The 27882-nt window shown below is 61.2% G+C and overlaps 1 protein-coding gene across 2 annotated transcripts; it reads right to left on the minus strand.

Moving 5' to 3' along the window:
• SRRM3 (serine/arginine repetitive matrix 3) lies at window positions 1-27664 on the minus strand. Of its 2 annotated transcripts, none has more exons than XM_040532609.1 (15): window positions 27583-27664; window positions 19616-19870; window positions 17017-17118; window positions 12302-12436; window positions 11973-12053; window positions 11526-11555; window positions 11120-11188; window positions 10726-10761; window positions 10442-10492; window positions 10215-10319; window positions 9749-9920; window positions 4093-4388; window positions 2994-3224; window positions 2713-2850; window positions 1-358 (listed from the first exon to the last, which is right to left on the minus strand). In XM_040532609.1, exons 2-15 carry the CDS (start codon window positions 19837-19839, stop codon window positions 142-144), a joined length of 1887 nt encoding a protein of 628 aa, XP_040388543.1. In that variant the 5' UTR covers window positions 19840-19870; window positions 27583-27664; the 3' UTR covers window positions 1-141. The 2 variants fall into 2 exon arrangements, with proteins under 2 accessions (XP_040388543.1, XP_040388542.1); XM_040532608.1 differs by lacking the exon at window positions 27583-27664 and adding an exon at window positions 24590-24652.
• Window positions 27665-27882: the final 218 nt, after the last annotated feature.

A 27882-nucleotide genomic window follows, 5' to 3' on the forward strand; every position in this document is an offset into this window, starting at 1 on the left:
GCTCGGGGTCGCCCACTGCCCCGCAAGGTTTCCATCCGCCCCCTGACTTTCCTCCCGCTTTCCATCCTTAGCAGCCCCCCCCGTTTTTTTTCCACCTCCTGGGGGGGTTCTCCCGGGGCTGGGGTGGGGGGGCTGCGGGGCTCAGAAGCCGGCGCTCTCCGAGCTGCTGCGGCTGTTGTAGCTGGGGCTGCGGCTGGGGCTTCGCGAGCGGCTGGGGGGGCTGCGAGTCCGGCTGCGGCTGCGGCTGGTGCTGTAGCTGTCGTAGCTGCGGCTCCGGCTGCGGCTGTACGAGTAGGTGCTCAGCGAGCTGGAGGACGAGGGGCTGGGGCGGTAGTAGGGGATGGGACGCTTGCGAGCGCTGCGGAGGGAAAAGGGAAACTGAGTCAGGGCCGTGCTGAAGTTTGGGGAAGAGGAGGGTGGGGGGGCACTGACCCAAGCACCGGCCCCGCACATCCCCAGGCTCGGAGCGGCCGCGGGATGTCAGGATCCAGCCCCCCCTGGTCCCTTCCTCCTCCCTGGTCCCCCCCCGGCTGTTAGTCCTGGATTAGGCAGTGGCGAGGACAGAAAGTGAGCAGGTTAATGTGGCTTTTGTGTTTCCCCAGCCACCAAAGATTGAAAGCTGCTGAAAAAGAGACGTTAGGGATTAGCGGGAGACGAGCGCCGGGCTGCCCGCGGTCCGACCCTCCCCGGCTCCTATGGGGACGTGGGGAGCAGGGGGAAAGCGGGGAGAGGGGGACCGGGGGCAGTGATGTCTGGAGCTGGTGCAGGACACTGAGCCCGGAGCCCTGTGGGTCCCTGAGGAGGCTGGAGGGGGACAAGGCAGCCCCTTGCCTCCTTCTCGCAGCCCCATGTCGTGGTGAGCGGTGTTAGTGGGACCAAAGAGAGACACACGGCCGGCCTCGCACAGCCGGGGAGACACGGAGGGGTCCGGGAGGAAGAGGAGGAGGAGGAGGAGGAAGGGGGGAGGTTACCCTGGGAGCCAGGCCCGCGGCGATGCTCTCCGAGAGGAACCTTGGGATGAAATGGAAAAGGAGACGTTGGCATCACTGAGGGACGAGGCAGGACCACGCGGTGCTGGACCCCGGGGTGGCAGGGGGACAAGGACAGGGCAGGAGGGCAAAGGAAGGGGGCTTCTGGCCAGGCTATGGGGCTGGTCTCCGCTGGGATGGTGAGGACCACAGGCTGTGTCCTCAAGCCGGTCCCCACAGCTCCTCCCTGCCACCTTCCTTGGGGCATCCCAGGAAAATCCAGCCCAGAGCAGGGGACCGAGGGGAGGGACGGCCACAGTGTCCCTGCTGCCTGCATCCGTGTGAGGCTGTCAATTTCTGGGCCACGTGCTGGCAGCCCCTCTGTCCCTGGGGGATTTCAGCTGGGGAAGGGCAGAGCCAGCCAGTACCTGAGCAAGAAACCTTCTTCTGGGCTGGGAGGACCTCTCCTGGCCCATATACTTCACAGGGGAAGCCTGCAGAGAGCTTTAGCGCAGCATACAGGCTGTATTTCTCCTGCCTTCTCTCCTTATGTCCAGCCCAGGAGAAGTCAAAATCCTTCCAGAGTGAGCGAGAGCCGATTGCTGGAAATCCAGCCAGCTCCATGCTACGGCCCCTGATCTCCCCGCTGAAAGCACGGGAGACAAATAGGTCAGAAAGGAGGTAATCTCAGCTCAGCACCGGTAACGTCGCCAGCACCGCATGCTAACGAGATGCTATATATGCACACAATGTTTCATTTGGCACTAAACACTGCCTGCCTTGGAGCCCCGCATCTGAGTCAGTAAGGTCTCAGGGAGGAGAAAACAGCATTTGGAGGGCAGGAGGCAAACGCACTGGGGTTGGGCTTCTTGATGGAATATGCATGTGCTGGAATATGGAATATTACACAGAGTAAAACGAGTTCATATTTGCTGTCTGCAAATGGGAAGAGACCAGAAGGTTGTAATGCTGGAGGCAGCCTGGTTACCCAGCTGTCTGGGCCAGCCTGGTTCACTCTTCCATTCATCCTCAGGGTTATGTGGCTGTCCTCAAAGGTGCTTGTCTGTTCGTCCGTCCATCCGTCCTTTCTGCCATCCATCCATCCATCCATCCATCCATCCATCCATCCATCCATCCATCCTTTCTGCCATCCACCCATAGAATCACAGAATCACTGAGGTTGGAAAAGCCCTCCAAGATCATCTGGTCCAAACGTCCCCCTAACACCACCATCACCCACCAAACCATGTCCCTAAGCACCACGTCCAACCTTCCCTTAAACACCCCCAGGGACGGTGACTGCACCACCTCCCCGGGCAACCCCTCCCAATGCCTGACCGCTCTTTCTGAGAAGAAATGTCTCCTCATCTCCAGCCTGAACCTCCCCTGGCACAACTTGAGGCCATTCCCTCCAGTCCTATCACTGGTTATCTGCGAGAAGAGGCCGACCCCCAGCTCCCCACACCTTCCTTTCAGGGAGTTGTAGAGAGCAATGAGGTCTCCCCTGAGACCTTCTCTTCTCCAGACTAAACAACCCCAGTGCCCTCTGCTGCTCCTCACAGAACTTGTGTTCCAGACCATCCAACCAGCCATCCATCCTTTCTGCCACCCATCCATCCACCCATCCACATCCACCCATCCGTCCATCCTTTCCACCATCCCCCCCACCCCTTTGGGGCTACGTGGGGGCACAGGTCGGTCACGGGCTGTGCCAGCGGTGGTGGCTCCGCATGCCGGGACCCACCTGGTGATCCTCCTGGGCTCCATGAAGCTGGGGGAATCGCGCCTCCTCTTCCTGATGGGGGAGTAGCTTCGGGAGCGGCGCCGGGCCCGGGCGGGATCGGGGTCGCTGTGGCGTGTTCGGGGCTCATTGTCCTTCTCTCTAAACCAAGACGAGGGGCGTTAGGGGCACGAGGAGCCGTGTGTGCACCGAGGCGGGCTGCAGGGACACCCAGCCCTTCGCCAGCCGTGACGCCGCAAGCCCCGAGCCGTGCCCCCGTGCCACCCACGCCCCCTCGAGCTGACCTGCTGGCGGTTTTCTTCTGCGAGGGCGAGCGGCTGCGGCTGCGCCCGGCCCTCTTCTCCCGCGAGCGGGAGCGGGATTTGGAGAGGGAGCCGCTGGAGCTCCAGGAGCTGCTGCGGTGCCCGGTGCTGTGCGAGGGGCTCTTCCTGCGCTCGGAGGCCCCGTGCCGAGAGTGCTTGGCCGACGACTCTGAGCTGCTGTTGGGCCGGCCCCGGTGGTGCCGCTCCTTCACCCTGCAAGGGGCAGAGGGGGGGAACATCCTGAGTGTGTCCGCACCGCTCCTCGTTTCCCTCTGCAACCATGGGGGAGCAGAAGCACCCACATGGCCCTGAAAACACCCTGATTATCATAGAATCATAGAGGTAGTAAGGTTGGAAAAGACCACCAAGATCATCTGGTCCAAACGTCCCCCTAACACCACCATCACCCACCAAACCATGTCCCTAAGCACCACGTCCAACCTTCCCTTAAACACCCCCAGGGACGGTGACTGCACCACCTCCCCGGGCAACCCCTCCCAATGCCTGACCGCTCTTTCTGAGAAGAAATGTCTCCTCATCTCCAGCCTGAACCTCCCCTGGCACAACTTGAGGCCATTCCCTCCAATCCTATCACTGGTTACCTGTGAGAAGAGGCGGACCCCCAGCTCCCCACACCTTCCTTTCAGGGAGTTGTAGAGAACAATAAGGTCTCCCCTGAGCCTTCTCTTCTCCAGACTAAACAACCCCAGTTCCCTCAGCTGCTCCTCACAGGACTCGTGTTCCAGGCCCTTCACCAGCTTCGTAGCCCTTCTCTGGACACGCTCCAGGGCCTCGATGTCCTTCTTGTGGTGAGGGGCGCAAAACTGAACACAGCACTCAAGGTGTGACCTCACCAGAGCAGAGCACAGGGGGACGATCACCTCCATAATCCCACAGAGCCATCCAGGCACTGCATCACTCACCAGGATAACACCATGGGGCTCCCCCGCCCCACCAGGCTCCATCCACGCACCCACCCAGTGTCCACCCACCTGCACCCAGCCCCGCAGCCCCAGTCCTTGCATTTCCCATATGGAACTGGGTTGTGGCTCCTACGGGACGGCACCCGGAGAGCCCTTACTTCTTGGCGTGGGCGCCGTGGGTCCTGTCGGGGCCGAGCGGGTGGGAGCAGGCCGAGCCCTCCGAGTCGCTGCTGTAGCCGGTGGGGCTGAGCCCCGTCGGGGCCGGCTGGCGGGGGGCCTGGCCGCGGTGGCGTGGCGGCGAGGCGGAGCGGGAGCGGTGCCGGTGGCCGTGCTTGGCTCGCTCCGGCGAGGGCGAGCGGGGGCTGCGGGCGCCGTGACGGCCGCCCCGGGCGCGGGGGGACGGCGGCTCCGTCCTGCCGCGAGGCCGCGGAGAGGGGGACGGCGAGGCCAGCCTCTGGCAGGGGGAAGAGAGACAGAGAGAAGGGGGGACAGGCGGAAGGGGGAGAAGAGAAGAAAGAAGGAGAAAGAGGTCTTTAACGGGGCGCGCCAGGCCGGGGCTCGGTGCACAACGTCAACGCACATCGCATTAAGGCAGGCTACACAGACGCTACCCTGCACCTTCCTCAGCCTCTCGCCCTCAACAACGTGGGTCATGCAAACCTCCGCATGCAAAAACGCAAAAAAAAAAGAGAAACGAACCAAAAAAAAAAAGAAAAAACAACAAAGAAACGAAGAAGGGTTTGGGGAAGAGGGGAGGGACCAAAAAAATCCAAGAAACCCCAAAGTCGTTGGGGAGGGAAAGCTCAAAGGGAAAGAAATGACCCCCCCCCAAACAGCTGGAGAGGAGATAAAGCAAACCCCAGGCGCCCGCCCGCCCCAACCAAGAAAGGTGAAAGGAAAAGGGGCGGAAAACCCAAACAAACCAAGGAAAACGAGAAAAAAAAAAAGAACAAATGAGAGGAGGGGAGGCAGAGGGGGAGTAAATCAGAGTGAGCAGTGGGAGAGAGGGTGAAACCAAAGAGGTGATGGGGCCGGGCGGGCGCGGGGCAGGAGGTCTGCTCACACAGATGCATGCACATATATAGATATCTATACGTTTATATATGCATAGGTTTTATAGATAGTACGGCTTTGGGCTTAAAACAAATCAAGAAACGAGGAAGACGGCACAGAGCAACGATGGAGGGCAAGGCAGGGAGTCGGGGGGCGAGGGGCGAGAAGGGAAAAAGAAACCAAAAGAAAGAAGAAAACATCAAAATCAAAGAAAAACCAAACCAAAACTTCACAAATGTCATCGTTACTGAGATAAACGAATGTCTCTGAACTCTTCCTGGGATACGCATTGATCTGTTAGCTGTGACTCTGCAGGGAACTGCTAAGTCCTCATCAGCACTCAACACAGACTTTGCTTTCTGCTTCCATTTTTTTTTTTCCATTATATGCTTTTTTTTTTTTTTTTTTTAAGTCCCTCTTGGTTAACATCCACTTACCAAAAAAGTGGCATTTCCTCCTTTAGTAGGTAAGGTATGAAGAGAAGGGAAAAGCGGGGCAATATAAGTGCATCATTAGATTCACAAAAATGCAAGAGAGAAAGAAAAGAGAGAGGAGGAGAGACAGAGACAGCGAGAGGAGAGAAATAAAACAAAACAACTCCCTTCTCCTACGCTCAGACACCGGGAGAACCCCTCCTAGCTACTTGGTGGTGACATTGGGCCACTGGCATGGTGACAGCCCCGAGTGTTGGGCTGGGATTTGGGGTACTGGGGGTTCCAGCCCCAACCGAGCCGGAGAACCTGGGCTGGGGGGCGAGGGGGCAATGGGGAGACTTTGGGGTCTCTCCCCCGGCAGCCCCCAGTGCCCACGGAGGAGTAAATCCTGTGCGACCTGATGGGGCCTAAGGGAGGCTGGGAGGTGCTGGGGCAGTGTTGCTGCGCCCGGGGGCAGCCAGTGACCTTGTTTCCTCACCATCCCTTTGCCTAGAATGCAGTTAAGCCTAAACACTGCTTTTCTCCCCAAAAAGAGAAGCAGACGATGTGCCACGGGTCTGCGATGAAGATGCTGACAAAGGGACACAAGGCCGCTCCACTGGTGGCTTGTCCTGCATCGTGCCCCTGTCCCCACAGACGAGGGGGCTGAGCCAACCCCTGCAGACCCTACAGCCACAGAGCAGTGTACCCCACCTGCCAGAGCCAAAATGGGGTGGTTTGGTGCATTTTTATGACTGCTTTAACAACTGGCTGCTGTTGCAATTGCTCCGGCGAGGCAGAGAAGCAGTGGGGGCGATGGATGCCACACCAGCGGCATCCTCACAGGGGATGGGGCTTCGGCCGTACCTGTCCCCAGCCCTGCTTTTGGGGAGGGAAAAACTTGAAATGGAGAAGGAGGAGAAGAAGAAGAGAGAGAAAGCCAGAGCGAGGTGTCCTCTTCCCGAGCGCATCATTCTCACACCCATTTGCTATCCATGCTGTGGGGATGTGGGGCTCATGCCCACAACGCAGGGAGAGGGATGGGGAGGGCAGAGGGGGCTTCTATTGAAAAAACAAACAAACAAACCCAAATAAATCCTTTGCAAAGGTCTGGCCCCAAAGGGAAAATGCATTTGGGGTGCTTGTGCTCCCCAGACCTGCCTCTCACCTCGCCTGGCTCCTTCCCAGGTGTGGAAGGTCTCAGCCTTTTACCACCACAGCCCCAAAATGTTCTCCCCGGGTCCCTCCACCACCACAACTACAGCCCCAGGAGGGGCAAAAAATCCCAATCTCCCCAAATTTCTCACTTGTTATCCTCCCTCCCAGTCCTTCACCCCAAAATACCCGTGCCCCAGTGACTCCTTGTGATGCACTGGGGTTCACCTGCTTCTCTTTGCCTCTATTTTTCGCTAATTGTGCTCGGTCTCATTAGCCAGCCCCTAAAAAGCACAGAGGAACTCAAACTGACTCATGGTAACTGTACCGTCTGTGGGAACGAACACAAACTCGGAGGGCTAAAACACACAGAAATGCATTCTACCAACAGAACGAGGAAACGAGGAAGAGAAAAAGGCGGAAAGAAAGAAAAATATTACATGGACAGGGCAAAAAAATAAAAGAAAAGAACGTAAGAGAAGAGCATGGCTTTGCAGCTAACTGGGGAAAACCATACAAATCAAAAAAAATATATATAGCCACCAAAAAGAGTCAAAATGAAAGAGAGAGAGAGAGAGAAAGAGAGAAAGAAAGAAAGAGAAAGAAAGAAAGAAAGTAAGAAAGAAAGAGAAAATAACATTAAATCAAGCTACGGTGCTTTTCAACAGGCTCATCTGCAGAAGTGAACGTGCAGAGGTGGACGAAATACCTACCTTCTGAATTGGCAGTGACAGGAATGCAATAATAAAAAAGAAAACAATAATCTCCACATTTGGAGTGCAGAATGGGAAAAAGACAATGACTCTTTAGTAATGTGATTTAGACCCCTTTGCTAATCAAGTTTGCTTTGCTTAGACTTTTTTTTTTTAATATTGGTCTCATTTGCATCTTTTATTTTATATTTTTTTGCTTAAATGGAAAGCCCGTGGCTTTCACGGCTGCAGTGGGTTTGCCGGCTTGCATGTGGTGCCTGGCCCCTACCCGGCAGCATTTTCAGTCTGGAAGGTGGCTGCCGAACGTCACCGAGTCCCAAACGTCATGCAAGGAAAGCGGCGGATGGAGCGCAACGCGTGGAGGTTTGTTGGGCGGCGTCGGCACCGGGAGCGGCCCGAAGAAAACCAGAGAGAAATTTGGGGCTGGAGAGTGCGTGTGGGAGAGAGAGCGAGGAGGAGGAGAAGGAGGAGGAGGAGGAGGAGGAGGAGGAGGGGGAGGAGGAGGAGGGGGAGGAGGAGGAGGAGAAGAGAGAAATGGGGAGGAAGGGCAAGCGCGAAGATGGGCAGGCAGCTGGAGGCAGGGATGGATGGAGACCGGACTGGGCATTTAAAAGGGAAGTCAACCCCGCGCAGCGCCCTGAGCACCTGGAGGGCTTGGTGAGCTGGGGTAGCCCAGGTGGGGATGTGGGGGAAAATGGGCTGAATTTGGTGGGTTTGGAGGGTTTAAGGCAGGTGGAGGGTGCTCAGCCCTGCTGCTGCCGGTCTGCGGGGCTGAGCTCAGGATGGATGCTGAGGATGCTCGGGGAGCGGGATGTGCATCACAGCACGGGGTGGCGCGGGGGTCCCAGCCCGGAGGGGTCATGGCTGGGTGGATGCCAGAGCCCCATCCTAACGGGATCACATGTGGGGACCCATGGGGAAAACATCCCCATGGTGCCAGGGTTGGGCAGCGGGGCCACAGCCAATTTGAGGAGGCAAAGGGCAATTTGTGGCTCGGTTTTGGGGTGAGCCCACTCCCTTTTCAGTTCAGAGCTGCTCGGTTATCTTCCCTTTTAAATTCCTTGTTCAAAATATAGAGAATGGAAATACAGTGTTCAACGGTCGTAAATATTTAGAAAACACATCTTCTTTTTTGTTTTTTTGTTTTTCTTCTCCACATTAACACACACAAAAGCAAAAAATTCTAGAACAACACGACGACGACAGGGGGAAAAAAATAAGATATATATCGTTTGCATTTCTGTACATCACGAAGGAAAAGAAAAGAAATCATGATAAAGGAAACTAAAACAAGGGGGGAAAAAAAGCATATTTCATTGCCCTTCCCTCCCCCTCTTCCCTGCTTCTGCTGAGCAAGAAATGGAATTGTATATTACCGTTTGGGTTTTTTTTCAAATGGGAGGCTAAAGAAAAACACAGATGGGATTAAAAAGAAAAAAAAACAACAAAACAAACAAACAACCAAAAAAAACAGAGAGAAAGAGAAAGAGAAAGAGAGAGAAGTTGTCGGAGAAAAGTCCCGCTAGAGCCGGGGAGCCAAGGCAGCTCGTGCGGCCTGGGCGATGCTGGGTGCCCGGGGTGGGGGCTCCTCGGCACCCGCACCCCCAAAGAGCTGAGCTGAAACCACAGCAAAGACAAAAGCGGAGAGGCGCCCGAGAGGTGGGCTCCGCCACCGCCTGCGAAGCGGCTGGGTGCTGGGCACTGGGTGCTGGAGGGGATGGGGACAGCGTGGGGGACCCGCGTGGCACCCAGCCCGGTCCCCCCGGTGGTCTCCCAGCCCCTCCGGTACTGGTTAAACTGGGGCTGGCCCCCTCGTCCCGCTGGGGCAGCGGAAGCAAGGGGACAAGTGCCCCCGGCGCAGCGGGGTTTTGCCAGGGCAGTTGGCAGGGCTGGGGACAGTCAGCCCTGAGTCACCCGCCGCGGGGACCCTGAGTGCCTAAAATCTGAGCACCCAGCCCCAGCCCCCCCTCCGAGCCCTCTCCTGGCCTTAAACCAGTGCCCAGACTGGTGCTGGGGTCCCGCTGGCACCGGCACCTTTGTGCTGGGATGGGCTGGCAGTGGCAGGGAAATCATTTTTCCATTTTTACCCATTTCTCAGCCATCTGGGCTCAATCCACTCCCAGGGCAGCACTGAGCCCAGTGGTGGCCCTACGAGCCACTGGGGACACCTCGGGGTGTGACATCCACAGAGTGGCCGTGTGGGGGGACCTGCTGGGGGTCCTGCCCCACAGAGGGGCCAGCACCCCCCAGGGTGGGGGGGACATTGTGCAGCCAGAGAACGGCCGGGGAGGGGGACAGGCAGCACCCGGTGTCCCCATCCATCTGTCCATCCCCGACGCCACCAGTGCCCCCCAGATGGCGGCCAGGTGAGTGGGGAAAGAGGGGAGAGGAGAGCTGGGGTGAGGGGGTCCTGCGGAGGGAGGAGGAAGAGGAGGAAGAGGAGAGGGCAGCGAACCGTGGTGCAAGAAAAGCCTACGTACATCCGGCGGCTCCTCGAGCGCGGCGCCGTGGCTGTGGCGGCCGTTCTGGGCGCTGCCCTTGTGCCCGTTCTGGTGCGGCGAGGCCGAGCGGCGCGGCGAGGAGGAGGACGGGCTGCGGCTGGAGCGGGCGCTGCTGCCCTTGGGGCCGTCCTCGCGGTGCTTGGGGCTTAGCCTGCGGGGCACGGCATGGTCAGGGTGGTGGCCGACGTGTCCCTCTGTCCCCAACCCAGCACAGCGGTGGCACCCAAGCTCGGGCTGCAGCACAGGCTTTGCCGAAGCAAGAAACGGGGCGAGAAATTGCTTCTGTTTTTTTTCCCAGTTCACATTTTCCCATCTGGTTTGAAACCCTGGTGCTGAGTTTCCCACCCCACCAAGCATCCCTTGTGCTGCAGCACCGCCCCGCTCCCCTCCCGTCCACCCCCAAGGGTCCCCACCCTGGGGACAACCCTGCCGGGGGTGCTCCTACCTGCCGGGGGATTTGGAGTTGCTGTAGTCAGAGGAGAGCGAAGCGCTGTGCGAGCTGCAGCTGCTGCGCCGGTGCGACCGCCAGGCCGGCGACTCGCTGCGGGACCTGCGGGGAGGACGGCCGGGGCCGACGGGCAGGCTGAGCCCCCGTGCCGAGCAGCTACGAGGTTTGGGGGGGCTGGCCCCACACGGCAGCACCCTGCCAGCCGCCTGCCCGCGGTGCCTCACCTCTTGCGCTCTTTGTTTTTCTCTTTCCGCTTGTTTTTGGGGCTGCGGGACCTGCGGGAAGGGCGGAGAGGTGAAAAGGCAGAGATGGGAGAGGGGCAGCGGTGATGCCCGGTGCGATGGGTCACCCTGTTGAGCCCTGGCCAACGCGCGCCCAGAGCATGGGGTGGCCCCGTGCCCCCTCCAAGGGTGGGGGACAAGCAGCGGAGCCTGGCCGTGGGGTGAGGGGGACGCTGGCACCAAGTGCAGGTGGCGGTGGGATGGCTCCCGGCTGCCTTCGCTCTCACCTGTGTCTTCTCTTCTTCCGGGACCCCGACTCAGACCTGGGGATGGAGAGGAGGCAGAGACATGTTGAGCCGTGGCAGGGGGGGTAAGGCTGGGCAGCCCCAGGGGACGGCAGGGATGGGGACAGGGGCAGGGGGCTGGGAGGAGGCAGCAACCACCAGGTTGGGTCGCTGGAGGGGGCAGCCCGGCCACCAGGAGGTGACAGCCCGTGTTTCAGAACTGCCTGCCCCCTTGAAAGGCCATCCAGCACCCTGCCCTGCCCATGCTGCCAACCCACCCCAGTCCGAGAGCCCCGGGGACTTCCCCATGGTCTCCAGCCCTCCCTGTGGCCACAAAGCAGCCCCGCTGTCCCCAGCCCCGGGAGCACAGTGCCTGGAGGAGACGTATCCATCCTACCTGTCGCGTCTGTGTTTCTTTCCAGTCTTCTTTTTCTTCTCCTTGCGGATCGGTGAGGAGCTGTCGCAGCTGAGGGGGGGGGGAAGTGGGTGCCTTTAGGGTGGGAGCAAGGAGCTGGGGTGCAGCAGGAACCCCAAGTCCCATCCTTGTGACCCCCCACCCACTGGCACCCCACGTCCCTGGACAACCCCCAGGACGCATGAATATTGCATGGAATTTATTTCCAGGGGGCTTTTGCAGCAGGGGACAGAAAGGAGAGTCCAGCAGAAGGGCTCAGGTTAACCCCGGTGCCAGGGTGGCCGGATCCCGCTTTGTCCCATTGCCACCTCGTGGGCTCTGTGGCCTCCAGCAGGAGACGGAGCTGGAGCAGCCAATTCCCACTGGGATTTGGGAGCGGGACACTCACCTGCGCTCCGAGCCGGGTTTCCTCTTTTTGCTGCCGCGGGGAAGGCAGAGAAGAAAGGGACGTTAAGGACAGCATCCTCCCACTGCTCAAGGACATGTAAACTGGGGAGGGTACCGGGGGGGTGGACGGAGCCGGCCCCCTCCCAGCAGCCACATCCTGCCTGGTGCTGTGCAGGGCTGTGCCCTGCCCTCCCAGGGAGGCTGGGGTGCTGATGGAGCCGGCTGTGGATGCACCAGCACCCTGCAGCCCCCAGCCACAACCTGAGAGCGCAGCAAGTGCTGGGTTAATTACCCAAGTCATTAAATAATCCCCCTGAAGGCCTTCAGCGTCCCCCAGCTTGTTGGGATGGGGTGAGCAGGGAGGGGACCTGCTCGGAGCGACCCAGCAGAGCTGCAGGGTCGAGCCCTCCAGGTCTAGGGGACAGCGCGGGGACAACTGTGGACTCACCGGCTCCGACGGTGACCCGATTTCTTTTTCTTTTTCTTCTTGGGTGGCGGCGAGGTGGAGCTGCTGGACCGTCTTTTCAGCCTGCGGGAAACAGCAGGCAGCGTTGGGGTGAGAACGGAAAACCACCCACCATGCCCTGGCCACTGTCACCGTGCCCTGGCCACCATCACCGTGGCCATCACAACGTGGCCTAGGTGTCCTGAGCACGGTGTGGCTGTGCCGAGGAAGAGTATGAGGACACCGTGCATGCATTTGGGGTGCACTGGGGGTCACCACGCGGGGACATCCATCCCCCTGTCCCCAAAACCCGCTGCCCGCCGTGGCCAGACCTGTACTCGCGGTGGCTGCTGTCGTCGCGATAGCACTCGGCCGAGCAGTCGCACTGCAGCAGGCAGCCCTCGCCGTACTCGGGGTACTGCGCCGCGTAGTCCTCCCCGTCCAGCCCGTGGTGGTTCTCTATCACTCTGGCAAAGGAGGAAACGCGGGATGAATTTGGGGGGCTGGTGGAGCTGAATCAGGGCTGGGAAAGGGGATGGGAGCACAGGTGCCTGGTGGCACATGGGTTTGGGGACAGCCAGCTCCAGTGCTACCTCCCCAGGTGACCTTGGTCACGTCGCTCGATGCTTGGCAGCTCTGGGTGTGACACCCTGGTGTCAGCACCGCGTGGCAGAGTTCTTATCAGGGTCCCATCCCTGCAGCACGTCACCGCTGGGCTGGCACAGGGACATCCCCAGGGCCATGCCACCACCTCCCTGTCCTCGGCATCACTCGGAGCCCTGTGCTGCACCGTGGGGCTGAGCGGGGTCAGCCCAGGTGGGTGGCAGGGGATGGATTAGGGTGAGAGGAGCCGGTGATTCGGGGATTATCCAGCCGGCGGCAGGAGCTCCTGGGATGATCTGGGCTTTGGGACCAGTGCCCAGCCTGCCGCAGGCTTGGCACGGGAGGTGATGGGTGACATCCCCCCAGGCTAGCCGAGGCGAGGAAGGGGGGGAAAATCAGGCCTGAAGCCACCAGGGTCTCCTCTCCCTCCCGAGCAGCTTCGTCAACATTAATTTTCCTGCTGCCGTGGAAACGGACGGGAGGTTGCCATTGACTACCGGGGCTGCGGGCTGGACCCAGCGAGCAGGAGGGACCCGGGAGCCCTTGGCCAGCCTCTCCCTGCTGTCCCCAGCTCCCCAGCTCCCCCCGCTCCTGCTCTGCCATCAGCCCCAGGAGCAACCTCCACCCCCCCGGGGCAGAGCATCCGTCCCCATCAGGTGGGCTGGGGATGCCTTGGTGAGGACGTGGGGCAGCGGCTGAGCTCCTGAGCCCCAAATGTTGCGGGGGTCTGGGGGCTTGGTGACTGCAGCTGTGAGAAGGAGGTGGAGCAGGAAAAGCACGTCAAAGAGCCCTGATGAAATGTTTCCTAGCAATGTCACCGCTGGGGATGGCCACCTGTGGGATGAGCTGCCTCCAGCGCCAGCGGCACTGCACTCGGGGCGTCTCGGCGCCACCGGCACAGCCAGGAGCACTGCTGGGTGCAGGATCCGTGGTGCCAGATGTTATTTTCCCCCCCTTTTTTCATTTTTCCCTTTCTGCCAGAGTTCAGGTGGTGTTCAAGCTCCTCGGCAGCAGAAGGACACGTGGGTTGGATGTCCTCCTCTGGGATGTCCTCGGGTTCCAGAGGCTGTGGGTGCTCTGTGACACGTCCCACGGCGCCCAGCTGCCTGGCCACGGGTGCTGGGCGAGGGCAGGATCCCCAGGGAAATGAAGGCACTGCGGACACTCCTCCATCCGCCATGGGTAACAACAGCACCCAGAGCCCCAGAGCTGGGGAACAATGACACAGGGACAGCCACGCAAGCAGAAATATGGGCTCTAGGTGATGCTGCTCGGCAGGGGGGTTCGACTGGGTATCTTCAGAGGTCCCTTCCAACCTCAGCCATTCTGGGATTAATGGGGCAGGGTGAGGTGTGGAGAAATCCCAGTTCTCCATCGCGTGCACACCAGCACCCCCACATCTGCTGGGGGACATGGCTCAGATGTGGGACACCTCGTCCTGGGAGGGATGTGGCCATTGAGAAGACTCCAGGTGCTCCGGAGGAAACCCTACTGGGTGGTGCCGTGTCTGGGGGGGAGCCGACATCAAACAAGCCCAGGCTCTCACTCCCCGGAGGAGATGTGGCCTCAGGAACCAGGATTTTTAGCTGATGTCCTACCCTGGCTTCTTCCAGATGTCTTAGCCAGGGGGCTGGCAGCAGGGGAAGCTGCTGGAGAAGCGCAGCCCTTGGCTTCCAACCCACCTTTTCCACGAAAATGCCTTTCGAACAACAACCAAACCACGGAAAGGGGAAAGGAAAAAGAGAGCTGAGCAAACCAAGATAATTCCTTGCTGCACTCTCTGCTCGGCAGGCAGCTGAGACGGCACCGCGTCGCAGTGCTGGGCCACATGCTCCTGCTGTCAGCTGTGCTCTGCGGTCCACGACCAGCCCGTGGTGCCCCATTTACACCTCCCCTCCTGACACACGCCTGCATTTTGTTTCAGGCCCACTAACCTGGTCATCGAGCAGTCCCTCAGCCAGCAGAGGGCTGTGTGGCAGGGCTATGCACGCACAGACGGGAGCTGAAAGGGTGCAGAGAGCAAGCCGGGGCTCAGGTGGTCACGGCTCTGCTCGGTGCCTCAGTTTCCCCTGGGGATTTCTGCAGACGATGCTGAGCTTTTCGCCTGTGCTTTGAAACAAGAGCAGCTGGTTCGGGCTCGTAGCCCAGCCAGCCCAGTGACTGATTTGTAGACCTCCAGGGTGGTGCTGGAACAGGACCAGCACACGAGGTGCCTGTGCTGGGGGCTCTCCCAGCCTCCAGCCGTTGCAAAGGCTGGGCGTGTTTATCTGAAGCATTGCTGCATCTCCCTCCCTCAGCCTCTTCCTCAACAAGTGCAGAGGTTTTGCATCCAGGACATCCTTTGGCAGGGACCTCTGCAGGCCAGGTCCCCATCTCATGGGGAACCACCTCCTTTGGGATCTCCTCCCAGCTTCCCCCAGGCACCTCCGCGCTCCTCCAAGCAATCCTGTGCTTTGAGACCGCTCCCTCCAGCTCAGCGCTATTATTTATAGCCCCGGGGCTAATCTAACGATTACCCTTCAGACTGGAGAGCAAGCCTGCCAGTGGGGAAAGGTGACAGCTACGGCCGCCGGGGTACCCGTAACGCACCTCTGTGCTCGTTACAGCACCAGCCCTAACGAGCTGGGCAGCCTCTCCCAGCCTGCCCAGAAGATGCCCTGAAGATGACTCAGGTCCCACGGGCAAAGGCCACTTGTTAACATGCCACCTGGATGCTCGGACACCTGGGTGACCCAGGTGCCTTGGTTTATCCCATACCTTGTTTATTCCACTGATCCCTGCTTGGCAGAGGACCCCAGATGCTCGTCGCTGCTGCGGGATAGGGATGGGGCTGCACACCCTGACCGGGACGGGCTCAGCCCAGCCCTGGCCCCACTGGGAGGCTGCTGGCAGAGGAAGGCTGCCCCCGCCGCCACGGCTTCCCCGCCTCCCCCTCGCCCTGATTTCCTGACCCTAATGAAGCATTAATATTCAGTGAACCTGCAGCATCTATTCCTGTCCCAAGTGACCTGGTTTCCAGGCTGATGGATGGTGCGCGCCGGGCCAGCCACGCTGCCTGGGCCATTAAGCAGCGCACAGATAAATCATCATCAAGCCAGCACAGACCCTCGTGAGGCTGGGGACGATCCCGTGCAGGGCGGGAGGAGCGGGTGGCATGTCCCCAGCAGCAGCAGGGCTGCTTTGCGCGACAAACCTCAGCCCCAGGCCCCATCCTGGGGCAGAAGGAGCACGAGGAGCGATGAGGAGGCAGCGGCACGGGGCAGAGCTGCTTGGGGCAGCTTCCTCCACGGGGCTCCTGGGTTTCACAGCAGTCTGACAGAGGTGCGGCACCACTCTAGGGATGGCTCTGGGTCTGTGCTGGTGAAAAGCAGGCTCAAGCCCTGCCTGGGCCTCTTACATCATTTATCTTTGCTATTATTAAGGATTAGTACTGCTAACACTAATATTACTGGGGTTACAGGACAGCAGGCAACCTCCCAGACCATCCCCAAGGGGAGTTACCCCAGCTTTGCACCTGGGCAGGAGGATTATTCTGCATTATGGAGTTAACAGCAAGGACTCGTAATCAATGTCCTTGCCCGGATGGAAGCAGGAGCTGTGATTTCAGCTCTGGAGAAAGCAGGAAAGGCAACCAAACCAGCAGGAGCAGGCAGAAGTGAGGCATGGCCTGTACATCTCATCTTTCTCCCCAGGACCAAGCTGGTGCCTGCTCTGCTCCAGTGACATTGGTGACAGTCGTGGCCAGGCAGAGGCAGGGAACGAGTGGCTGGACCCGTCCGCACCCTGTGGTGCACCCCAAACCTGCGGCTTGGTCTCTGCCACCAGCTGATGGGTGAGCTGAGCACCCTGAGCTCTGGTTTCATCTTCTGTGATGGGCATTGCAATACTGGCCTGTACAGCACGCGGAGGCTGCCCAAAGACCAGGGCAGGAAAACCCCTCTGGAGGTAGTATCCTGCCTCAGAGAGGCTAAACCTGCCTCCTACCAACCAGCCAAGCAACAAAGCAAGCAATCAACCACCTAACCATCTAATCAACCAACCATCTAACCAATCAGCCATCTAATCATCTAACCAATCAACATCTAACCAATCGGCCAACGAACCATCTAACCAATCAAACATCTAACCAACCAACCAACCATCTAACCATCTAACCAACCAACCATCTAACCTTCTAACCAACCATCTAACCATCTAACCAACCAACCATCTAACCTTCTAACCAACCATCTAACAAACCAACTATCTGTTTGTTCATCCATCCATCCATCCATCCACCCACCCACCCTTCCAACCATCTCTGTCTATATATCCCCCTCTATATCAGTCCATCCATCCATCCATCCTTGGTGGCCACCTGGGATGTGTCTCCCAGACAAGTAGCACAACGTGTGGCAGACGAGTCAGACACACAGATGGACCGACTCGGAGCTGCCTCACTTACATTTGGCGCCCATGCTGGTCTTCCCTGGTGAGCACGCCTTCCTTCTCCATCAGCATTTGCCGAAAGGTCCCCACTTTCTGCCGGATCTCCTCTTCCAAGTACCTGGATGGGCAGAGATGTGGTCGGGGCTGGTGTGGCCACAGCGCGGGCCCTCCGGGGGCTGCACATCCCCCAGGGGCTGGGACCTGCTGATGACCTCTGTACCTCCAGGTCTGGCATGTGGCCAGAAGGGCTGGGAAGGAGAGGTGGCATTGTGATGGCCACTGGGGGGTGGAGGACAGCAGGTCCCTCCACTTGGTGCCCTGCCACCACCCTCCTCAGCCCCACTTCCCCTTCCCCAGCAGCTCTCAGCAGACGAAGGGACCACGAGGAAGGTGAAAGAGGAGGATGACCACGAGGCTGTCCTCGCAGCCAGTGAGGCCGGGGTTCTCCCCCATCCCCTCGCTCGTCCCCGTGCTGTGCCGCGGCCCAGCAGCCGAGCCAGCTCTGCACTACCGCCGAACGCTGACTCAGGCCACTGCAGGGTTATTAACGAGAGACACTAATCACTTTGTCCCTGGCATCTGCAAACAGCCGCGGCAAAGCACGGCGCTCCAGCTGTCCCTGAGACGCTGGACGGATCGGTGACAGCCCGCGCTGGGCAGTCCTGTGCCGCATCCCGCATCGGCACAAGGGCACCGGCGCATCCCCGCGACCGAAACCCAGCGGTGCTGTGCTGAAAATGCCCACGTGGAGCAACTCGCCGTGCTCTCGGCACCGTCACCGGGAGGGGGAGGCACAGGATGGCACCTGGGCTGCGTCCTGCAGGCGGGTGCGGGGGGTGCAGAGCTCCTCCACCACCAGAATGAGATGGGAATTAATATTAACGAGCTCATTTGCACTGAAACGGGCTCATTAATGCTCCAGCCGGCAAGGGCTGCTGAGCAGGAGGAGGGCAGTGAACCAGGCAGCCCTGGCTGATTCCCTACACCTTGCAGCACGCCAGGGCTGGGGGACCCCAAAAACAGGGCAGGACCCCAAAATGCTGCTCTACACCTCACCCAGGGCCACTGGCGAGCAGGGAGCAGGCAAAGATTTGCTGCAGTGGGGTATTAATGTGGGCAGTGCTATCGGAGTGGTGACATGAAGTCAAGCTGGAGGTGGTGCACAGGCGACTGTGGCCAAGTTTATGGCCACCAAGGGGCCATTTCATTCTCCCTTTCTTTCTGGGGACTTGTTCTCCCCGCTTGCTCCAGCAGCCCCACCACGCTCTCAGAGCTCTCCACGAGGCGTTTCCAGCAGCCTGCAGACGGCTCAAGGGCTGGATTTGTCATCAGAGCCACAGGCAGGAGGACAGCAGCACCCCAGGGCTGGATCTGGCTGTGCCATGCAGAGGGATGGGGGCTGGCGGGTCCCCAAAATGTGCTTCCATCCTGCCCACAAAGGCCTTCCTGCCCCAAGGCTCCCCCCAGCCTTGCAGCAAGGGGAGCCTGAGGTTGGCTGCAGAGCGGCTGCTCTTAACCCTTTCAGAGGGATTTTTTGCCGTTAACACAGAGAACAGGGTGGGGAAGGAACCAGAAATTGCTGACGCTTCTTTTCCAGAGAAGAAATCCAGCCACCAGCCTGCAAGTAACCCCGCAGGCAGCCTGGAGCAGGCGGATCCAGAGCAGGCAGGATCCATCCACATTGAAGGGAACCAGGGAGCTCTTAAATCCCCAGAAAACCTCCCCTGCTATCACGACACCTAACCCCACAGGGTCCCTGCCCTTGGAGACAAATCCCCCGAGGCGCAGGGGCCACAGACAGGCAGAAACCCCTGGGGAGTTTCTCCTGCAGCCCCCGGGAGAGCCCCTGCGCAGAGGGGGATTAACCAGGTTGGCCAAGATTATTGCTGTAATTACATTATCATTTCGGTGGATCCCCATCCCCACTGTTATTAATAGCCTTAATAACAGCAAAGACAATTACAGCAATAACAACAATACCCATCACCACAGTGCTATTACCCGCTGCACTACTACTACTACTCATAGTAAGGCTCCTTGTAGGGCACGGGAACCCGAAAGGAGGACCCGGGCTCCCCAAGGCGCCAGGTCAGCCTTATTTATTTCCATAACGACAAATTAGGTGTAATCATTATTCCAGCCTGTGTGAGACAATTTAATTCTAGGTCATGGCTGCGCTCTTAATGAAAGCCTTGGCGAAGCCTTCCCTCAATCCATTTTCCCTCTCCGCAGCTGATGCCAGTCCCCGTCTCCCTGCGTGCGCTGAAGAATTTGCTCCATCAGTCGGGCTTTAGCCCCAAAACTGGAGGGCAAACGGGGAGGCAGGGACAAACCGAAGCACTGGACCGGCCTCACATGGGGCTCAGCCACAGCTCTGCTTCATTTCCCCATCCCGCGAGGCAGAGACTGGCCCTTTCTCACCCCAAAAAACCCCATGAGGCACTGCAGAGACCAGCGCAATCCACTCTAAGACAAATTTCCTTCCAAATGGGGACGTTTGCCACTTCAGGGTTGTTTAGAGAGAAAACGGGGCAGGAGGAGGTGCCAGCGGGGTATCCAACGGGGATCCCCAACCACAGGATATCCCAGCCCAGCCCCGAGCGCCCACCACTCACCCTTGCTCTTCCATCATCTCCTGCAGCTCCATGCACTTGAGCTCCACCCGCCGCTTGCGCTCGTGGTCCAGGATCTCGCGGTGAGCCTTCTTCACCAGGCTGGGCTCCGCCAGCCTCACCTCCTCCTCGGCCTTGTGCCACGTCCCCGAGGCGCCGGGCTGCGCGAAGCCGTTGGAGGCTTCCTGCGGCGAGGGCGCGTTGGCCCCGTTGTTGTAGAGAGCCATGCTGGTGTGGTGGCCTGGAGGCACGCAGCACCTGGAGGGGAGGAAGAGCCACAGGTCAGTTCCTTGTCCTGGCTTCGCTCCCTTGTGCCGTGACCCAAAACCTGAGAGCCCCACGCACCGGCACTGGGGATGGTGCTGGGTTAATGCTCACTGGCACTGGCGCGGGCTGTGAGGCTCCAGAAGTAACCCCTTGGAGGGGACAGCGCTGCGCCGGGGCTTTGGGTGACGTCCCCAAGCCTTGGGGAAGCGGAGATGCAAACATGCTTACATCCCAAACATCCCAAATCAGCCAGAAAGGTGCAAACCGCCCCACCAGTGTCTGTGAAGGTCATGACAGCCCCGATCCCAGAGGCTCCGGTGCGCCCCTGAGCGCACGAGCCCCCTGCTGCACCTCGGATTCCCACAAACGCTTCTCCCGCAAAGTCCTACCCAAAGGAAAACGATCAAAGGCACAGGCAGAGCACCCCACCCCATGCACAGTCTCCCCCCCGTGCCGGTTTTGGACGCGGAGATGCGTCCTTTTGTAAGCAGCCAAATCTCGGGGGTGCTCCCGCCGGCGGCACCCTGCCTGAGATGCTTTTCCGAGGACAGGCGTTGCCTGCACACCCTGTATCAGGGGTGACAGGGACAGCAGTGCGAAGCCAACCTGGGCACGTGGGAGTCGGTGCCATCACACACCAAAAAAAAAAGCAGGGCAGGGAGAAGGGGAGCCAGGTCCCTTCAGCAGGGCCGTGCCAGGCGCTGAGATGGCACGAGCAGGGCTGGGAGAGATGGACGAGGAGGGGAAGGGCTGGGAGAGAAGCAGTGAAAACGAGCAAACGAGCACGCCTGCCCTGCCACATCCCAGCATCGTGGCTGCTGGCTGCACACCCAGCGGGGTCACCCAGCACCACCGGCTGTAAAATTATCTGCCCGTGGCTCGGGACACAACGCGGAGCCGGCGGAGAGCTCTGATTTCTCCAGCAAGGCTGTGAAAGCAGCAGCAGGGACGAACATCCCTGTCCTCCCCGCGCACCTTCCTGCATTATTAAAGCCCATTGATTCCCAGGGCTGAAACCCACAGATACCGGCACGGTTACAGAGGGATTTCTATGGAAATGTCACCTCCTGGCCAACACACGATCACCCACAGCCGTGTCGGGTCAGACAGAGCCGGGGCAGCAGGGCTCGAGGGCAAACCTCTGCTGTCTGCGCCCCTCCGGAGCCTCTGAGCCCTGCCTGGGGCAGCAGCGGAGAAGAGACGGGCACGATGGGGTCCGTTTTGGCAGGCAGGGCTCCCCCCAGCACCCCAAAAACGGAGGCTCAGCCTGGAGAGCTGCCGTGCCACGGGTGGCCCCGGGAACATCCCGGCTTCCCCACTGCCCCTGGCTGCCCCACGCGTCATTTATCTCCTGACAACCCTGCCCGGCGAGGATGGCGGCTGACTGCTTAATTACACGGCGTCTCTTCTTCTATTTTTTTTCCCCGTTATTACCGTGCCGACAGGAGCCAGCAGGCTGCGTTTCCACAGCGGGGGCTCTGCACACCCCGAGTCCCCTCGGTCCCCAGCCACACGGGGACCCCCAGCAGCACAGGGACCCTCCGAGCTGCAGGAGGCACCTCTGGGTTTAAAAGCCCTGGGGAGGCTCGGATGGGTGCTCCAGAAAGCAGCCTAGTGCCCGTATTTCGGGGCCTGCGATGCCCTGCAGCAAGGATTTGCCCAGGTCCCGCGTGGCTCTGGGTGAGAAATGCTGCAGAAAACCCGGCTGTGGGCTCCTCTTCCCCAAAACCTCTGCCTTTCCCCCGTCGGGGCAAAAATGTGGGGATGGGGAAGCTTCCCACAGGGAAATGTTCCCCCACCGGGGGGCTTTGTCCACAGGGGATCGAGAGGGGGAAGGAGGGGATGCTTCCTGCAGCAGCAGCCTCTGCATGCTTCCCCCAGCGGGAATTAATTTCATCCCCGAGCCTCCCGTTTTCCCCTCTGCAAAAGAAGCTGAAGGCAACCAGAGCAGAGCCCTCACTCTGTGCAACGTCCCCGGGTCGATCGGTGAGCAATTTGCTCAAAGATCGCCGCAGCCACGTCCGCTGTCCCTGTCCGTGTCCCCGTCCCCTCTGCAGGGTCCCTGCGGCGCACGGGGAGAGGGGATGGGACCCGGTGGTCCCCAGGTGGGTCCTGGCCACTCGCAGGTACCCGGCAGGGCTCGGGGCGGCGGGAGCTGGGCTGGGGGAGCAGTGGGGTGCCCGGGTCGGTGTCACACAGCCGGCTCCCTCCTGGCTGGCTCGAAGCCTTCCCCAGGCAGCTGAGGACAAGGGGCTGGGGGTGGCAGGGAGGGGAAGCGCTCCGACGTGAGTAATATTCCCCATGATGGCTAATAACAGCAATCCTGCCTCGGTGACGGCACAGGCACAGGCAGGAAAACAAAGGAAGAGAAAAAACGACCCACAAACACCACCCTGCTATAAATAGCAAAGCAGAGCCACAAGCAAAAGCCCCGGACACACACACAAAAAAAAAAAAGCAAATGGAGCAAACCCTGCACCCCTGGTGCCAACAGGACAATGTGCTGGGGCAGAAGGAGCCCCAGTCCCCCAGAGGGATGGGCTGGGTCTGTGCCCCCTTGTCCCCAGAGGAGAGCCCCAGCGACACCCTGTCTGCAAGGGACGGCCTGGGGACACGTTGCCGGAGGGGGGCTGTCACCTCCCCAGCCTTCAGTCATCGGCCAGCGCCACGCGACAGAGCGGGGATGGCCTGGAGCGGAGGCAGCAACCCAGCCTCATCCTGAGCCTCCAAACCCATCTTCATCCCCAGTCCCTGGCCTCATCCCCATCCTCGTCCCCAGTCCCCAATCCCCAGCCTCCATCCCCATCCCCAAACTTCGCCCCGTCCCCATCAGCCCTGCCCGAAGGCCAGCGGCTCCCCGCCCGGCTCAGCGCTATCCACAGCACTAACCACGATGGTTAAATATTTCATTATCTGCAGTAATTACCCACAAATCATCAAGCGCTGGCAGCCAGAGCCCCGACCGCCTTGCAGAGGGGGACAGAAGGCGTTTCGGGGCGAGAGCTGCCACCCGTCCCCAAACCACCCCAGTGCCACCAAGCCGCCCAAGGTCCCCAGCACCGACGTGCCAGGGCTTCGGGGGCAGCTGCTGGGGGAACTCCCGAGCGAACCCAGCTCATCGCTTTTTGCCAAGCCCTTTGCACTCGTGTTTTGGGATCCCCATCCTCCCCGCTGGCACTCCAAGTGCCACCACTGGGGCTGGGGAGAGGGAGATCAAACGGGTTTTCATCTCGTAGGTGCTTTCTGCTGCCTGGATTCAGCTTTGTTTGGAGATGCTGCATCCCCATCCCCATCCCCATCCCCCTCCCCCTCCCAAAAACGTTTTTCCACCAAACCACTCTTGCCTTTAGCTTTTCCTGCCCAAAAACATGACTTTCCCCAGCTGCCTGCTCCAACCCTTCCCCACCCAGCTCCCTGCTCGTGCCCAGGGCCGGGCTCTGCCCCCCGGCGCCCCCCTCCCGGGGGCAGGGAAGCACCACAGCAGCGGTGCCCCCCGCCCGGCCGGCCTCCCCCTTGCTGCCGCGCTAATTAAAGCTGCCTCCGGCCGGCGCTCAATTAATTCTGGCCGCATCCAGCTGCACCAGACGGGGCGACGGCGGCGAGCGCCCGCGTGCCGGGGCCGGGGACTCCCGAGGACGTGCAGCAGCCTCCGGCCAGGGCCAGAGGCCGGCGCTGAGCCCCCCGAAGGCCAAGAGCCCCTCATGAGAGGCTCCGGCTGCTGCGGGGTCCCCCGAGGGGATGGCGTGACGCGGTGGCAGGCATGGCTGCCCTCTAGATAAAGAGCAGCGGTTTTCCCCTTTAGAATCTCCAACTTGTTTACAAGAGGGAGGCAGCACCAGGAAGAGGGGGGATGAAGCTTTCATCTGCTGCTGGCAGCTTGCGCCGAGCCAACACGAGTTGGAAGGAGAAGAGCCCACCTGCTCCGGGGAACGGGGAGAGATGGGCCAGCCCCATCCTCCACCCTCCGTCCTCCATCTCCATCACCATCTTCCAGCCACCCCATCCCATCCCCATCCTCATCCTCCACCCTCCAACCTCCATCCTCCATCCCCATCCTCATCCTCCAGCCGTCCCATTCCTATCCTATCCCCATCCTCCATGCTCCATGCTCCATCATCCTCATCCTCATCCTCCATCCATACCGATCCTCATCCTCATCCTCCGCCCATCCCCACCCCACCCCCCCCGCCCCCCCCGCTGCCAGCCTTGCTCCGTGCCTCAGTTTCCCCGCCCAACCACAGTTTCGATGCCGACCGCCACCCGGCTGGGGCCAGCGCTGCCCTTCGGGTCTCATCGTGGCACACAACCACACACCAGCCCACAGCAGAAGCAGTCACCCCATCCCCTAAGCGTTTACAGCCTCGTTACAGGCTGCTAATTATTTGAAGGTGGCCGGAGAAGGCCTCCGCCCGGCTGCCTTGCTGCACGAAGGCAGAAAACAGCCGGAACGCAGACGGCCTCTCCTAAATGCCTGGCCGGAGTCAGCAGGAGGAAAAGTCTCGGGTTGCTGCTTTTAATTGGGCCGACCAGTGCCAAAACCCCTGAGTCAGACCTCCAAGAAGGGGAGGAAAAAAAAAAAAAAAAAACAGGACGAGAGCAGCTTGGAAAGGCTCAGCCCATCAGCTCTGCCCTGAGCCGGCGGGACCCCACAATTTGGGGAGCAGAAAGGCGCTGGGTGCCCAAAGGGCACCCCCAAAAAAAAACCAGTACCTGGGGACAGGATGCCCTGCGCCGTGTGGGGCCATCCCGCAGCAAAACCGCTCCATGGCCAGAGCCGGGGGGGGACACCAGGACGGACCCGGAGGATTTGGGACCACCCCGTCACGGCTAACGGGGGGCCGGCGAGCCGGGCGAGGGCTCGCTGCTGCTCGTGCGTACGCGCGCGTGTGCGCGTCGCTGTATGTTTTAAATAGCTGAGGAGGCTGGCGGAGAAGCCACCGAGTTGCTAAGCAACTGGGCTCCTTCCCGGCGTGGCAAAAAAAGGGACCGGGGGGTCCGGGGGGCACGGAGAGGGGCAGGACCCCATGGGGAGGCGGGCGCAGGGGGACGATGGCGCATGGAGAGGGACGGGCGATGCCGCGGCTCCTCCGAGGAGCGGGGCGATGCTCCGCGGGGGAGCCGGGAGCCCGAAGGGAGGCGAGGAGCTGGGGTGTGCTCCCGGCCCCAAAACGCAGCCTGTTGTGGGGGGGGGGGGGGGGCCCCCCCAAACCCCACCAAACGTGCGAGGGAGGGCGGCGGGGAGCGTGTCCTGCAGGCGGCATCGAAATTCATGGTTTCTGGCAGCCCCGGATTCACGGCACAGCACGGGACGGCACAGGTGACACCGAAGTCCCTAAATTTCACCCAGCCCCTGTCCCAGGAGCCCCCAGCACCCCACATCGTGGGCAGGGGTCGGGTGCTTGCTGCCCCCAAAGCTTTCACCCCCGCGGGGGTGCTTAAACAGCGGGAGCTTGGGGAAGGAGCAAAGCACCAGCAGGGCCGTGGGCCGGATCCTGACGCCCGCGGCCCCGCAGCCCTCCCTAAGGCCACCGCAGGCTGGGGACAGCCCCCGGGACATCCTCACCTGTCTGCCCCTACAGCAGCACCCCCTCCGACAACCCTGGGGGGTACAATAATAATAACAACATTAAGTAATAGTAATAATAGCAGCAACTATTGAGACCCAGAGCAGCAGGGGGCTGTCGCACCGGTCCCGATCCTGCCGGCTCACCTCCCCCGGCGCTAACGGAGGACCCTGGGTGGCAGGGGGGGTCCCGGGAGAGCAGGCAGCAGGGCCCCCCCTGGGCGCGGTGCCCGTTGTGTAACGGGAGGAGCTATTCCGGGGCTGAGCACGTTATATAAGCCGCGGGCCACCTGGCCGGGAGAAGACGCGAGCTGGGGACGCGGGAGGGAAGGCGAAGGGCTTTGGGGACGCCGAGGAGCGGGGGTCCCGCTGCCCCCCAGCCCCATCCGCCTGCCCGCGGCCCCGCAGCGGGATCCGGCCCCCCGCACGCCGAAACCGGGGCAGGGAAATTGGGGCTGGGGCTGGGGGTTTGGGGATTTCCTCCACAGAGAGGAGCCGGGAGTGGGGAAAGGCAGCGTGTCGCAGGCCAGCTACCGCCTCCCGCGGCGTACGGTGCTGGGGGGCACCGCACACCCACAGCACCATCCGGGGGGGGCTGAGGATGCCAGCGGGGTGCCCAGCAGGCACAGCACCTCAGGGAGCCGTGCCGTGGGGGCAGCCCTTCATCGGGGCAAGGCCGCATCTCCTCGGTGCGGGGACAAAACCAAGCGGGGACAAAACCCGTCTAGGGGGCAGGAAACAGGGGGGGGACCACTCGGCACAGCCCCAGCAGCGCTGCCCTAAAACCCACACGGCTTCTGGCTCCAGGAACCCCCCGCCGGCTCCAGTAACCCCTCTGTGCTGTAGGGAGCAGGGCTGCCTTCATCCCTGCGGGCTGCTACCACCGCGGGGCAGCGGGACGGTGAGGATGGGACCCTCGGGAGGTGGGATGCAGGGGGGACACACAGGGGTGGGTTGTGTGAGGGGAAAGGGGCAAGCAAGAGGCTAGTGAGGGGCTAGTGAGGGGCTAGCGAGGGGCTTGCTCCCCACCTGGAGCCCCCAGTGAAGGGCCTGCAGTGGCAGAGCCCCACGGGGTGCTCTCCTCCAACCCAAACACCCCCCGGGAACCACGGCACCGTGCCCCCCCCCCCAGCACAACCCCTCCGCCGCAGCGCAGCCACGCGAGGCATCGCCCGAGCTGGGGCCACGACCCGAGCCCCCCGCGGCGGGCACCCCGCTGCCACCGAGGGGACGAAGGACCCCGGCCCCGCGCCCCTCCGGTGCCACCCCGCTCCTGCCTGGCCCCGAGCCTCCCAGACCCCATAACAGAGCCCGCCGGCAGCCCAGCCTTGCCCTTCTCCCACCCCCAAAACCCACAGCGGGTCTTTGGAACCTGCCCCGTTTTGGGGCCGGGTTTTGGGGCAATTTGTGCGTTCCCCTCGTCGCAAGCCCTGGGCCAACGGGGAGCCCCCAGCCCCCCCTATGGGGGCCTCGTGGGGCCGTCGGGCCCTTCCCGGCCCATCCCCACCACGCTGTGCACATGGGGTGCTCCCGAGGAGCCCAGACACCCCAAAAAACATCTGATTCCCCTTCCCCAACCCCACTGTCCCCCAAGTACACCATACCCAAAAAACACCCCTGTCCTTTAGGTACCCCACCCACCACCCCATCCCGTGGGGTCTCCCCACATCTCCCTGCTCCCCGTGCAGCCCCCAAAACCCTACAACCCCCCCCCAAACCCCTCCAAAACCCATCAAAGCCCCCCAAAACCCCGCTCCTCTGACCCCCCCCCCAAGTAACACCCCCCACAACCACCCCTCTCCCTTTACCCCCCCCCAAAAGCCCCCAAACCCACCCCATGGCGTCTCCCCTCACCCTCTTGCCCCCCGCATACCCCTGCTCCCCGTGTGCCCCCCAAAACCCCCAACCCGCCCCCAAACCCCGAAACCCCCCAAAACCATCAAAGCCCTGCCCTAAAGCCCCCCCAACCCCCACGCCCTCCCCAAACCCCCCCAAATCCCCCCCAAACCCCCCGAGACCCCCCCCAAATCCCCCCCCCAACCCCCTCAAACCGACCCCAGACCCACCCCCCCTCCCAGACCCCGCTCCCCCGGTCCCCGGCCCCGCTCCCCCGGCCCCGCTCCCCCCCGGCCCCGCTCACCCGCCCGCCGCCGCTGTTCCCGCAGCCCCGGCCCGGCCCCTCCCGGCTGGGCTCGGCGCGGCCCCTCCTGAAGCGCTGGACAGCTCCGCTCCGCGCCGCGCCGCCCGCCCAGAGCGCCCCCAGCGCCCAGCAGCGGCCCTGGCGGGCGAGGGCGGAGCGCGGCCCCCTCGCGGCCGTCGCCTCACGGCAGGGCCCCGCCGGCCTGCGGCACGCGCCGCGTCACACAGCCCTTACCGTTCCCGTCTATCATCCCACAGCAACCCACGTCACCCCATATCGACCCGTGTCAACCCACGTCAT

Source organism: Cygnus olor, chromosome 20, assembly GCF_009769625.2.
Source record: "Cygnus olor isolate bCygOlo1 chromosome 20, bCygOlo1.pri.v2, whole genome shotgun sequence".
In the NCBI taxonomy this organism is placed as follows: Eukaryota; Metazoa; Chordata; class Aves; order Anseriformes; family Anatidae; genus Cygnus; species Cygnus olor.

Coding starts and splice junctions, on each gene's coding strand:
- SRRM3 (XM_040532608.1), bottom strand. CDS start 24,645: ATGGAGCGGTTTTGCTGCGGGATGGCCCCACACGGCGCAGGGCATCCT. Junction 11,189..11,525: donor AAACCCGGCTCGGAGCGCAG/GTGAGTGTCCCG, acceptor CCCCCCCCTCAG/CTGCGACAGCTCCTCACCGA. Junction 2,851..2,993: donor CAGAAGAAAACCGCCAGCAG/GTCAGCTCGAGG, acceptor GTCTTGGTTTAG/AGAGAAGGACAATGAGCCCC.